A 14,782-nucleotide genomic window follows, 5' to 3' on the forward strand; every position below is an offset into this window, starting at 1 on the left:
GAATTTTACAGTGACTAATAGGTCTACCATTTATGCATTGGAATGGCTGACGCACTTCCTGTGGTTACGGGAGGCCTAAAGGCTAGAGCTACCTCTTACAAGGAACGGGACATGGACGCATACAAGAAAGCCCGCTATGACTTCCGCTGAGACATCAAACATGCAACAGGAATACAGGAGGAAGGTGGAATCGTATTACACCGGCTCCAACGCTCGTCGTATGTGGCAGGGCTTGCAGATGGATTACAAAGGGAAACCCGTGAGATGCCCAGTGATGCAGAACTCCAAAATGAACTAAATGCCTTTTATGCTTGCTTTGAGTAATACGACACTGAGTCTTGCATGAAAGCCTCGTTTGTTTCCGGATGACCGTGTGATCTCGCTCTCCGTGGCCGATGTGAGTAAAACTTTTAAAAAGGTTAATACTCGCAAAGCTGCCAGGCCAGACGGAATACCAGGGCGCGTTCTCAGAGCATGCGCAGGCCAGCTGGCAAGTGTCTTCACGGACATTTTCATCTCCTTGTCCCAGTCTGTAATCCCAACATGTTTCAAGGTGACTATTATTGTCCCTGTTCCCAAGAACTCCAAGGTAAATGACTATCGCCCTGTAGCACTCACATCTGTAATTATCAAGTTCTTTGAAAGGCTGGTCATGACACACATCAACATGATCATCCCAGACACCCTGGACCCACTCCAAACACCAACCACTCCACCACCGACCACCCCTCCTCTCTGATTAAATAGGATCCCAAATATCCAGAAATGTCATCAGTGCTATTAAAGTTGATGACACTGCTCTTAAAATAGCGTGTTCTCTCATCTGTAAAATAAATATCCAGAACTGATTAGTGTTATTAGTGGTCCAAAGTTTGGATGGCTGCCCTACACTGTGTATGCCTGACTCTATCTGTATATGTGTGTACTGTAACTCTATACTGTATATTTAATCTCTCACAGGAGCAACAAACAGCCTGTTATTTGTCTATTTGATATACACCATGTGACTATGTGCTTGGTTCCAGATGTTTGAGCCTATCTGGGATCCAGAGCGAGGCGTTCTGTGGCTAGTTTACAGCAGCCTGCATTTCCTCATACATGACAACATGTGTTGTGTACAGTACTGTAATATAAAGGCAGAGTGATTGGTGTCTGTAAGGAGATGTATACTGAAATGACAGAGTAAAGTCGTAAGCTGCATTGCCATGTACACAAACTGGGCATTTACTGTAGTAGTGCTCTGTAAATATGAAATATTAGGGTTGCTACACTCTTAGTAAAAAAAGTTCCAAAAGGGTTCTTCACTGTCCCCATAGGAGAACTCTTTTAAGTTTGAGGTAGAACCCTTTTGGGTTCCAGGAAAGGGTTTTACATGGCTCACATCAATACCAGCCAGTGGAAAGGCTGGTCATGGCTCACATCAACACCATCATGCCGGAAACTATAGACCCACTCCAATTCGCATACCACCCCAACAGATCCACAGATGACTCAATCGCACTCAACACTGCCCTTTCCCACCTGGACAAAAGGAACACCTATGTGAGAATGCTGTTGATTGACTACAGCTCAGCGTTTAACACCATAGTGCCCTCAAATCTCATCACTAAGCTAACTGCAACTGGATCCTGGACTTCCTGACAGGCCGCCCCCAGGTGGTAAGGGTAGGTAACAACACATCTGCCATGCAGATCCTCAACACTGGGGCCCCTTAGGTGTGTGCTTAGTGCCCTCCTGTACTCCCTGTTCACACATGACTGCGTGGCCACACAACTCCAACACCATCATTAAGTTTGCTGACAACACATCAGTGGTAGGCCTGATCACCGACAACTATGAGACAGCCTATAGGGAGGAGGACAGGGACCTGGCAGTGTGGTGCTAGGACAACAACCTCTCCCTCATTGTGAGCAGGACAAAGGAGCTGATTGTGGACTATAGGAAGAGGAAGGCCGTACAGGCCCCCATTAACATCGACGGGGGTGAAGAGGAGCGGGTCGAGAGTTTCTTGGTGTCCACATCACCAACGAAATATCATGGTCCAAACACACCAAGACACTTGTGAAGAGGGCACGACAACACCTTTTCCCCCTCAGGAGAATGAAAAGATTTGGCATGGGTCCCCAGATTCTCAAAACGTTCTACAGCTGCACCATCGAGAGCATCCTGACCTGTTGCATCACTGCCTGGTATGGCAATTGCTCGGCATCTGGCCGTAAGGCGCTACAGAGGGTAGTGTGCATGGCCCAGTACATCACTGGGGCCAAGCTTCCTGACATCCAAAAAGACTCCAGTCACCCAAGTCATAGACTGTTCTCTCTGCTACCGCACAGCAAGCGGTACCGGAACGCCAAGTCTAGGACCAAAAGGCTCCTTAACACCTTTCTACCCCCAAGCCATAAGTCTGCTGAACAATTAATCAAATTGCCCCCCGGACTATTTCGACTGCTGCTACTCGCTGTTTATAATCTATGCATAGTGACATTACAAATGACCTCGACTAACCTGTTCCCCCGCACATTGACTCGGTACCGGTACCCCCTGTATATGGCCTCGTTATTGTCATTTTATTGTGTTACTTTTTTACTTTAGTTTATGTATTAAATACATTTTCTTAACTATATTTTCATGAAACTGCATTGTTGGTTGAGGGCTTGTAAGTAAACATTTCAAGGTAAGGCTTACCTGTTGTATTCAGCGCATGTGACAAATAAAAATGTATTTGATTGGACATGGAACCAAAAGAGTTCTTTAAATGGTTCTCCTATGGGGACAGCTGAAGAACCCTTTTAGGTTCTAGATAGCACCTTTTTTTCTAATCGTGTATATGCTGTGATGCACAGTTATTTTTCAGAAATATCTGTCCAACAGAGCCCAGGAATGCACAATGTTCCAACATCGCGTAACCATTTCCCAGGACTGTATTTGTGTTTTCTGGGTATTTGTTTGGGAGTGAATATGCCTGTGTTTATTGTCCGTGAGGGTTTATTTTCCCATTTGCAGTATTACTGTGCATTTGTGCGTGCGTGTGTGTATAAGTGTGTGCGTCTGTATTTGTCAAGTAAATCTCACTCTGAAATTCTCCTGGTGTAATGTGGCTTCTCTCTCTCTCTCTCTCTCTCTCTCTCTGAGATATACCGGGGGAAGCACACTTGTCTGTGGCCCCTTTGAACGAATCACTGGGCTAGCCAGGCAGGCGGAACGGGGGGGGGGGAATTCCACAGGCTCACATGTTCCATGTCAACCTAACCCGCCAGTTTGGCTCTGGGGATCTTCTCCAGCTCCCCTGACCTTAGTGGAGGTGTCAGGGTTGCGTAGAGGGGGTACTATAGGGGTACAGATGGAGGAAGTTGGGGTAAGAAGAGGTGGGAGAGAAGGGAATTATGGGGGAAGTAGAGACAAGCGAGAAGGGAAAGTGCAGAGAAATATAGGGGGAGAAGAGGAAATATGGGGAAGAGGGAAAAGATGGGGGGGGGAAGGGAGATGGAGGGAGAGGAAGGGAAGTATGGAGAGACCGAGAGAGGGAGGTCAAAGAGAAGGCCCCGCAGACCCAGGACAAGGCTCCAGGGAGGGCCTATGGTACCTCCACTCTACAGGGAGTTGTTTCATTTACATCAGCTCATTCATTAGCTGGCCTCCCTCTGTTTGAAGGCTTCTGTCAAACACTCAATAGTGCAGCATGCCACTGTGTCTGATTGTGTTCACATGGAACCATTAATTAGGAAGAAGCTCTATGGACATAGAAGTATCTGCTAGATGTTGTTGATGTATGGACTTGTATAGTGTGTCCCAAATGGCACTCTATTCTCTATATAGACCAAAAGTAGTGCCCTACATATGGAACAGGGTGCCATTTGGGACGCATCCATGATGGAGGTACAGTATGTGCTGGTGAAGAGCACTCAAACCCCACCCCCACGCACCCCACAGAGCGGTCACTTTCATGGGGCCTTCAGTTTATGGAGTGGGATAACGTTCCACTTTTAGCCAAAGATCACGTTTAGAGTCAAGGTCAACACCGAGTCTCATATTGCAGTTGGCTTGCCACAGAGAAGGGCAAATGTTGGGCCTGCTTCTTTTCGTCCTGGTGTGAGGTGAGGATTTTGGATATCCTGCATCTGTTTCTCACTGAGAGCATTGAATACAGCTGTCAGGAAGAGCAGAATATTCGTCTAACTCAGTCAAGCAACTGTGGCGTTTTTGCAGCTATTGTGGAGGGCATTTCCTTTGGTTTTTGCAGTTTTTCTGGATGATATTATATTCACTCAGTTCCTACTATAGTTTAGAATGTAAGTGTAAGATGTGTATTGTTGAGATCTACAGGTAACTGCCAAAAATAATGGAAACACTTGAGTAAATGAGGGATAACATTTTATTGAAAGCAGGTGCTTCCACACAGGTATGGTTCCTGAGTTAATTAAGCAATCAACATCCCATCATGCTTAGGGTCATGCATAAAAATGCTGGGCATGTCATTTATTTATTTTGGCTATGCTCCAGTAGGATGGCAGTGCACCCATCCACAGGGCACGAGTGGTCACTGAATGGTTTGATGAGCATGAAAACGATGTAAACCATATGCCATGGCCGTCTGTCACCAAAACTCAACCCAATTGAACACTTATGGGAGATTCTGGAGCGGCACCTGAGACAGCGTTTTCCTCCACCATCATCAACAAAACACTAAATGATGGAATTTATTGTGGAAGAATGGTGTCACGTCCCTCCAATAGAGTTCCAGACACTTGCAGAATCTATGCCAAGGGACATTGATGCTGTTATGGCTCAAGGTGGCCCACGCCTATTAGGAAGCGTTATGTTGGTGTTTCCTTTATTGTGGCAGGTACCTGTATGTGTGTGGCCCAATCGTTATGGTACACAATTTGATTCAGACTATCACAGGGCAATGCCTCCTGCCTCAATTCATCAGCTTATGCAATATCAGATTCACCAAACACATTGGAACCTTTTTCTTTATTGTATACTGCCAAATATTAGATGGTGTGAAATTGGATTACAAGGTATTAACACACATTCCAACTTCTGTGTAATTGCACATTATGGACACCAATAGTTCAGCCTAGCTGAGTCCAATCATCTGCCAAGATGAGACCCCCCTTGTGGGCCTGGCGAAGACCTTCGTGTCGAAACGTTGGGAGCAATGAACAGTGTGCAGGCATTTACAGGTGTATTCATTTAGCAGACACTCTAATTCAGAGCGACTTAAAGTTAGTGCATTCATCTTAAGATAGTTAGGTGGGACAACCACATATCACAATCATAGTAAGTAAAAATGTTCTCAAAGTAGCTATCAGCAAAGTCAGAGCTAGTAAGGGGGGAAAGTTTGAGTTACAGTAAGCCCCAAAAGTATCATCAGTTTACTTCTTGTACCCTGCACCTGCATGTTACTGGATTAGCATACTTTAAAACGTATTTAGTGAACATATTTACTTAACTTGGGATGACATACAGGGATTACTTACGTAACAGCCGTGGCTAGTATTTGGAGGAACAATAGTAAATCATGATTGATTTTATGGTCAAGTGGACATATGGCCAGCTGACCCCGGAGCAGACCCCAGCCGTCCCTATGTTATCCCTCACCAAGGGTAACCTAATGCAGCAGACGTAAAATAAATGCCTGAAACTAGATCCCCTACATACTGGTCTTGACGAGAGGAAACAAAAAACTGTCTGGGGAGGTTCTCTTCTGCGCTATTCAATCAATCCAGTAAATGTGGAGGAGAAGTTAAGATGGAATGTAACCTTGTTAACGTCCAAAAGCAAAGTCGAGTCACAGGCTCTCTTTCCATTTCCCTGAAAACGGGAACATCCGGCTGTTTGGGACTTGGCAGAGGGTACAGAAAGGGTGATAAACCCAAGAGACAGGGGGGCCCAAGGAATCATGGGTAAGGACTTGCTAGGGGTCAAAGGTCACAGTCAATCATGGTGGGCATCTTTCTCTTTTTAGAACGGGTGTGGAGAGGGGCTCTCTCGTGTGATCAGGTCAAGGTTGACAGAACTGCATGTTCCAAATGGAGTAGTCTGTTAGGAGTAGCTAGGACTGTTTCTGGTACCAGGCCAGCCAGGTTCATGCTCTGTTAATGGAATGCTAAGACAACAGTTTGACTTAGATTTAAATGCGATGATGATTTTATGCAGTTATCACATTTTAAAATGAACATCACATGGTTTATATTGGTTTTTCGGCTATTTGGAAAGATAAACTGTTCTTTCACTCCCACACCTAATGCAATGGTAAATCCAAGCACTGGCCATATTACAATAGGTATTACAAGTTCTGAAAGTTAAAGGTCTTTGCATTGTCATCAACTCCAATTCGGCTGAGGGCACAGAATATTCTCATCCTGGTATTGATAGCCTAATACAGTTTATTAAATAGCGTAGGACACAGTAATGCGTGATAGCAACAGTAAAACAACATCCAGTGTTTGCGCAATAGCCTATGCTTGGAGTGTTGGCAGTCAACATTGTTGTAACTGGCTTCAACGAGCCTAGCCTACATGTCTTTACGCATTGCACTTCTCCTAAAAAAAAAAAACACCAGACCCCCGTAAATTGTATTATATGTGTGATGCACATTCGCAAGAAGCAAAATATAGCCTAGGCCTACCATTGGTACTGTATTATAGAACTGAATCATTTAAATACGTTTGGAGGAGCGCAGCTTTGGTAACCGGATGAGAGGCGCTCTTTGGAGATGGGGATGGATACTTGAACAAGCTAAATGAAGTATGCAGGTAGGCATATGTGTGTGTATGTTTTAGGATGTGCAGTATATTTTCAATTCAAGGCACTATGACGAATAAACCACTTAAACACCTTTTATCGATAGACTACTTTGCAAGGCCAGAATAAAAAAGACACAGCACATTACTGTTGTACCAGACAGTATACAGTGCCTTCAGAAAGTATTCATACCCCATGACTTATTCCACATTTTGTTGTGTTACAGCCTGAATTCAAAAAATGGATTGAATCTATTTTTTGTCTACACACAATACCCCATAATGACAAAGTGAAAACATGGTTTTAGAAATTATCGCAAATACAAAAGTACCTTTGGCAGTGATTACAGCTGTCAGTCTTTCTGGGTAAGTCTCTAAGAGCTTTCCACACCAGGATTGTGCAACATTTGCACATGATTATTTTCAAAATTCTTCAAGCTCTGTCAAATTGGTTGTTTATCATTGCTAGACAACCATTTTAAGGTATTGCCATAGATTTTCAAGTAGATTTAAGTCAAACTCAGGAACATTCACTGTTTTAAAGTCACCATTGGCCTCATGGTGAAATCCCTGAGTGGTTTCCTTCCTCTCGGGCAACTGAGTTAGGAAGGACGGCTGTATCTTTGTAGTGAATGGGTGTATTGATACACCATCCAAAGTGTAATTAATAACTTCCCCATTCTCAAAGGGATATTCAATGTCATCTTTTTTATTTTTACCCATCTACCAATAAGTGCCCTTTACAAGGCATTGGAAAACCTGTCTGGTCTTTGTGGTTGAAACTGTGTTTGAAATTCACTGCTTGACTGAGGGACTTTACAGATAATTGTATGTGTGGGGTACAGAGATTAGGTTGTCATTCAAAAATAATGTTAAAACACTATTATTGCACACAGAGTCGATGCAACTTATTATGTGGCTTGTTAAGCATATTTTTACTCCTGAACTTATTTAGGCTTGCCATAACAAATGGGTTGAATACTTATTGTTCCAAGACAAATGTTCAGCTTTTCATTTTTTATTAATTTGTAAACATTTTGAAAAACATAACTCCACTTTTACATTATATGGTATTGTGTGTAGGCCAGTAACAAAACAATCTCAATTGACTCCATGTTAAATTCAGGATGTAGCACAACAAAATGTGGAAAAAGTCTAGGGGTGTGAATACTTTCTGAAGGCACTGTAGGTATGGGTAAGGGTAGCCTATGGAGGGCTTCATATAAAATTAATAATCATATCATAAATCGCCTCTCTCGGTCCATGGCACTGTATGTACACTTGGGCCTAAATGTATTTACGAATAACATTTGCGCGTCTATACAAATGCTAGACTTCTGTAAATTGTATCATTGCTTTTTGTGGGTCTTAAAACTTCCCATTAGCACTGCATGAAATTGTCACTTTTGCGCTTGTTTTTAAAGACACGTCAAGTACTGCCAACCCTCCGACCGCAGCGCAAGCGCACTGCTGTTAGAACGGTAAATAGCCGAGCCAGACATTATTTTGCTGTGCATAGAATGGAGTAATGAGTGCATTCAGATGCGTGGTCTGTGCCAAATTTTCTTCACAATACAATAAACATAGGCTCATTCTGTTCTGGACAACCCAAAGTATCGCGCCATGTCATCTTGTAACTGTACATCAAGCATAGTGATCATAAACGTTGACATTGTATGTTATTTGAGTTTTATGATATGGAAATGAGAAGTGCACATTTGGACTCAAGGGTGTTCGGCTTGCTTGTTTGACATCAAAATGCTATTTATTATAATCATCAACGTTTCATCTTTTACAATACATTGAGTTCTCGTAATTTCCAGAATTTCCCTCACTCGGACAACAAAATATTTGCAAAAGTTGGCCAATTAGCGGGAGGGATGGAGGCAACTTTTTTCACGCGCGGTGTTCAAGTTTAGAACGGCTGTCAGTCAAAACCCATACAGTCAAAACCCATACAGCGCCGTGAAGCAGACAGTGCTCTGACGTCATGTAGTACAGCGTGTTACTGTCCAGCCACTGCGTTCCAATTTAGCCGCTTATCAGTCTCCGATGTTCAACTCGTATACGGGTAGAAGTGTAAAGGGCTACACTTAAGTTACGTAAGCTCTCAAGATCTTCAAAGTCTCAAGCTTGACACATTGAGAGTGGATAATTGATTTCAGTCATACAGCCTTACGGAAAGTGAGTATAAACAGAAGAGTTGGCGTTTTCCCCCCTTACTAAAGCCATCATTCACTGAATTAGGTAACAAGGGAAACTCGTGCAGACACGCATGCAGTGGTGGGTTGGTGGTGGAGGAGGGAGGTGGTTTCAGTGTCGGGATATTTTCTTTTTTTTGTTGCTGAGGATGCCAGCGAGGCAGAGCGAGGTCTGTGGTTCAGACTGACTGGGCTGCAGGCCCACAGACAGGCCTCTGACAGACTCATCATGGCTGCCCACGTGGTTGGGGAAACACTGAACAAGAATCTGGCTTTAGAGGAGACGGTGATATGGCGATTCTCCTTTAAGCCCAAGAAGCAGTCATTCAACATGCCATTTACTAGCTTTTCAAGTTTAATCGTGTCAAAATATGTTCGTTACTCACCAATGAGCAACTATCGTCATTTACTGCCGTTATGGCCGGTATGGACTTCCAAAAAAATTCTAAATAAAAAGTTACATGCAACTGAAAAAAAATCCTCTTCTACACAGCAGACAATTTACAAAAAAATGTTGGGGAATCAGATACCTTTTATTGTTATCACACAGGTGGGATAAAGAACCGTTCTTATTTCAAACAACAACGGGCAACTTTGTTGCTATGCAATGTAATTAATGCCGCTAGTGTATGTACTAAAGAAAAACATTAAGGTTCCTTTAACTTGAAATAACATGTTTGCTTAAAATAACATATTCAGCAGCATATTTGCATGGTGGGGTCTAGATGTTGTTTTGAATCCATTGTTGCTTGCAACAAAAACTCGGGATTGATACAGTCAATGATGAACAGGCGCGTACATGCTGAAAGCACATTTGGAGCTGGGGATATCCTTTGTTTTTCTCTTCAGAGTATGCTTGAATGAGAAGACGGACTCACTTTTGTTTGAATCAGGGGTGTCCCTCCCTCCACGCTGCATGTGACAAAAACACTGACCGGCCCCCTTCAATTCCTATGGATCGAACTACAGAACCTCCGCTTCAAGACATCTGTTCCTTTCTAACAGAGCGCGCCCCCGTTTCCAGAGCTGTGACTGAACGACTGACTCTCGTGGTCCCCGGACTGGTGATTTCCACATTTGCCCGTGATATCAACCAAAGATGAAGATCGACGTTGACTCAAACTCACCCTGCTCTTCTTTTCGCAGTTTGTAGATCGGAGGGAATTGCAACGAGGATTTTGCTTCCTCTCCATCACTCTCGTCCGAGCAGAGAGAGTCACCACCGAGCGTCAAAAGCCCGGTGCCATTGAGTAGCCGATTTCTTTTTGTCTGCCCTCTAGCCGGGGGTTTCGCATCCTCTGCGTCTGGCTTGGATGGGAAAGGACAACGAAGGGCGAGTGAAAAGATCGGGGTTCTGATGTTTGAATATTTTGCGCTTCTGGACATTTAATTTATCGTATTCAGTCATCGTTGAGAGACTACTGTGATTATGGAGTCGGTAGAAAAGGAGTGCGGAGCGTTGGGTGGATTATTCCAAGCTATCGTCAACGACATGAAGGTACCAGAGCTCGATTAATGTCGACAGGTTTTACCGAGCTATTGCATTGATGAACAGAAGCAATTTACTGCCTTTGTTTCCTCTCCTATTCCCTATTCCCTACCCCCTCACTGGCTATGCATTAGGATACATTGTGATAAATATTTTTCCTTTGTGTTATTTGCCTAGAGTGGGCAGGTTTGTAGGGGGGCAGCTATTCTGGTGACGACCAACAGTATGTCCTTGAATAGAATCAGGCTGTTGATTTTTTTTTGAGGTAATATTTGTAGGCTATAGGCTATACTTTGTTATGCAAAATGTATGTTATACTATTGTTATCTTTAACTAAATAATAACAGAATAATGTCTGAATAAAAAAGCCTGGGTTCCCATTGACCCACCTCTTAATCAGTCATTGTTACAACCACAGTTATTACGGATGTCTTGATGGATGTATGACAGCTCACTAACCTAATCCGACAAACATGACAAACAACCTTTATATCACCTCAACAGCTGGGATGTGGACATATAAAGCATGATGCATACATTGATCACATAACCCATAACATGTTTTTAGTGTGTGCCTGTGTGCTTACACATTTTCCTGTGTCTAACGTCAGGCCAATGATGGAGAGAGGGGTTGATTGATCAAATTTGGCAACCCCTTCTCATCCAGGAAGGCACCTCTTTGACAAAGTCATTTGACCATTTTGGCCACTAGGCCCTGGTCCCTATTGGCTGTGGTCTGGCTCACGGACACCATATGGCCACTGGGCCCTGGTCCCTATTGGCCGTGGTCTGGCTCACGGACACCATATGGCCACTGGGCCCTGGTCACTATTGGCCGTGGTCTGGCTAAAGGACACCATATGGCCACTAGGCCCTGGTCCCTATTGGCCGTGGTCTGGCTCACAGACACCATATGGCCGCCACTGGGCCCTGGTCCCTATTGGCCGTGGTTTGGCTCACGGACACCATATGGACACTAGGCCCTGGTCCCTATTGGTCGTGGTCTGGCTCACAGACACCATATGGCCACTAGGCCCTGGTCCCTATTGGCCGTGGTCTGGCTCACGGACACCATATGGCCACTAGGCCCTGGTCCCTATTGGCCGAGGTCTGGCTCACGGACACCATATGGCCACTAGGCCCTGGTCCCTATTGGCCGTGGTCTGGCTCACGGACACCATATGGCCACTAGGCCCTGGTCTCTATTGGCTGTGGTCTGGCTCATGGACACCATATGGCCACTAGGCCCTGGTCCCTATTGGCCGTTGTCTGGCTCACGGACACCTTATGCCCACTGGCCAGTGTCCACCACCAAAGATTGTGATGTCTCTCTTTATATTTAGATGATGGAGGTTTGGGGGAATGGGCAGCCAAGCTGGACAAGTGCACATAGGTTGAGGCCGTGGCCTGGTTTGGTCTGTTGTACAAAAGATGGAAAGTATGAACAGGCATGGTCATCAGCCGTGGAGGAAGACTAGTTGGGTCGCTGCCAAGAATTGTCGGGTTACATTGTTCTACGAGGATAGACTAGGGGAAAACCAGGACAAAGGTAACATTTGTAGCTTTTTCCCTAATTACTCAGAGATCGATAGAGCTAGAGACTCCATATTTTATGACAAACAGCTTATATATGTCCTCTATCATTAGCAACTGTAATTTCATTTCTAGGATAAATTAGTTGCAATGAAATAGACAGAGAACATAACTACTGCGCCGTTATTTATGTACCTGTTGGTAGGGCGGGAGTAACAGAGCATTGGGACGAAAGTAACAGCTGGCGAGTGCACAATATCTGTCTTATCTCCATGTTTATGGTTTGTAATGCTTATTACGTTCAACAAATGTACTGTCGGCCATAATTTCATGTTTGTGTCGATTTGAATAATTTATGCTATAGGTTTATAATTTATGAAAATGAACCATGCGTCAACATCACAATGTTGCGCAACCACAATATTTTGCCGTACAATATTAGTCAGACTAAAATGGATGACATAATAGCTGTATTAACCATCATTTTGTCATCTTACCTGAATGGGGATGTAGTAGGAGGTGTTTTTCACAATTTTCACTGACTATTCATGCTTAGCCCTTCCAATCAGGTGCGCTCCAGCTGTTCTTGTCATACGTGATAGAATACATGTCTGTATGCCCTTCACAAACGGCAAACTCATCATGCTCATCACATTTCCATGTAATTGACCCCCAGAATCATGAAGATATACAAATCAAATCAACATGTGATTTGTCACATACACATAATTAGCAGATTTAAATGCAAGTGTAGCAAAATACTTGTGCTTCTATTTCCAACAGTGCAGTAATATCTAACAAGTATTCTAACAATTCCCCAACAACTACCTGATACACACAAATCTAAAGGGATGGAATAAGAATATGTACATATAAATATATGGATGAGCGATGGCCGATCATCTCCTTTGTTTTGTTGACGTTGAGTGAGAGGTTGTTTTCCTGACACCACACTCCGAGTGCCCTGACCTCCTCCCTGTAGACTGTCTCGTTGTTGTTGGTAATCAGGCCCACTACTGCTGTGTCGTCTGCAAACTTGATGATTGAGTGGTAGGTGTGCATTGCCACGCAGTCATGGGTGAACAGGGAGTACAGGAGGGGGCTGAGCACGCACCCTTGTTGGGCCCCAGTTTTGAGAGTCAGCGAAATGGAGATGTTGTTTCCTACCTTCACCATCTTGGGGGTGGCCCATCAGGAAGTCAAGGACCCAATTGCACAGGGCGGGGTTGAGACCCAAAAGTATGTGGACACCTGCTTATCGAACATATCATTCCAAAATTATGGGCATTAATATGGAGTTGGTCCCGCCTTTGCTGCTATAACAGCCTCCACTCTTCTGGGAAGGATTTCCACTAGATGTTGGAACATTGCTGCGGGAACTTGCTTCCATTCCGCAACAAGAGCATTTGTGAGGTCGGGCACTGATGTTGGACAATTAGGCCTGGCTAGCAGTCGGTGTTCCAATTCATCCCAGAGGTGTTAGATGGGGTTGAGGTCAGGGCTCTGTTCAGGCCAGTCAAGTTCTTACACACTGATCTCAACAAACAATTTCTGTATGCCCCCTCGCTTTGTGCATGGGGGCATTGTCATGCTTAAACAGGAAAGGGAATTCCCCAAACCGTTGCCACAAATTTGGAAGCACAGAATTGTCTAGAATGTCATTGTATACTGTAGCGCTAAGATTTCCTTCACTGGAAATAAGGAGCCTCGCCCAAACCAATAAAAACAGCCGTTGTTCCTCCTCGACGTTTCCACTTCACAATAGCAGCACTTACAGCTTACCGGGACAGCTCCAGCAGGGCAGACATTTGACGAACTGACTTGTTGGAAAGGTGGTAAGCTATGACTGTGCCACGTTGAAAGTCACTGAGCTCTTAAGTAGGGCCATTCTACTGCCAATGTGTGTCTATGGAGATTTCATGGCTGTGTGCTCGATTTTATACACCTGTCAGCAACGGCTGTAGCTGAAATAGCCGAATCCACAAATTTTAAGGGCTGTCCACATACATTTGTATATATAGTGGATATTTAACTATTAACCTGTCGATAAAACCTTATGTGAGCTGATCCATCAAGTCAATTGATTAAGGCGTAATTCTAATTATGTCATATCATTTTCAAACATTCAGTCACTTGTTGATATTTTGATGACAATATAAAAGCAATATGAACTAGAAGAGACAATGGCCTGTGCTTAAATGTTTTATTTTATTCCATGTCATCAATTTACATTGTTACTTTCATCCCACCCATCTCTCCTGTAACTTCTCCCAGGCTAACACCCAAGACTAGCTAGCATGATACTTGGAACCTATGCTGTCATTTAGTCACTAGATGGGTTCAGAAAATGACATATGTTCGGAACCTTAACAACTAAACACAACTCTACAACCAACAAATATTTCCGGGTCTGTTTTTTTACTTACGTCGCTCAAAACCACTTTTTGTTGATTACTCGGCAAAGCACGGTCATACTGGGCTGTTTTTTGTTGCAGGGAGGGTCGTCCTCCTTATTAGGAATGTGCTGACTTCACTACAGCATTCTAGCTTCTGTGTTATCTGAGAAAACGGGCGTGTTACTTTCACCCGTGTTACATTCGTCCCGGCTCTGCCCTACTCGCCATAAATAGGACTAGGAGTTTCCTGACCACATAATCTGATCAACTCTGGGCCCTAGTTATAAACTATATAAATATAGAAAGTGTCATATGATCTGACCAGGAAGAACTCTGGGCCCTAGTTATAAACTAGATCTAAACTGTATATATAGAAAGTGTGAGGATATAAAGAATGATTATGTCCTTCCTCTC

At 43.9% G+C, this 14,782-nt stretch overlaps 1 protein-coding gene across 1 annotated transcript in view; it reads left to right on the forward strand.

Annotated features, from left to right (window-relative positions):
- The first annotated feature begins 9,967 nt into the window (after window positions 1-9,967).
- LOC120053504 (protein MTSS 2-like) overlaps window positions 9,968-14,782 on the forward strand; it is a 35,196-nt gene continuing 30,381 nt past the window's right edge. The window contains exon 1 of the mRNA XM_039000634.1: window positions 9,968-10,448. Coding sequence (XP_038856562.1) covers window positions 10,380-10,448 — 69 coding nt within the window. The 5' untranslated portion in view covers window positions 9,968-10,379. The remainder of the gene's footprint in view (window positions 10,449-14,782) is intronic.

This window comes from Salvelinus namaycush, chromosome 9, assembly GCF_016432855.1.
Source record: "Salvelinus namaycush isolate Seneca chromosome 9, SaNama_1.0, whole genome shotgun sequence".
NCBI lineage: Eukaryota > Metazoa > Chordata > Actinopteri > Salmoniformes > Salmonidae > Salvelinus > Salvelinus namaycush.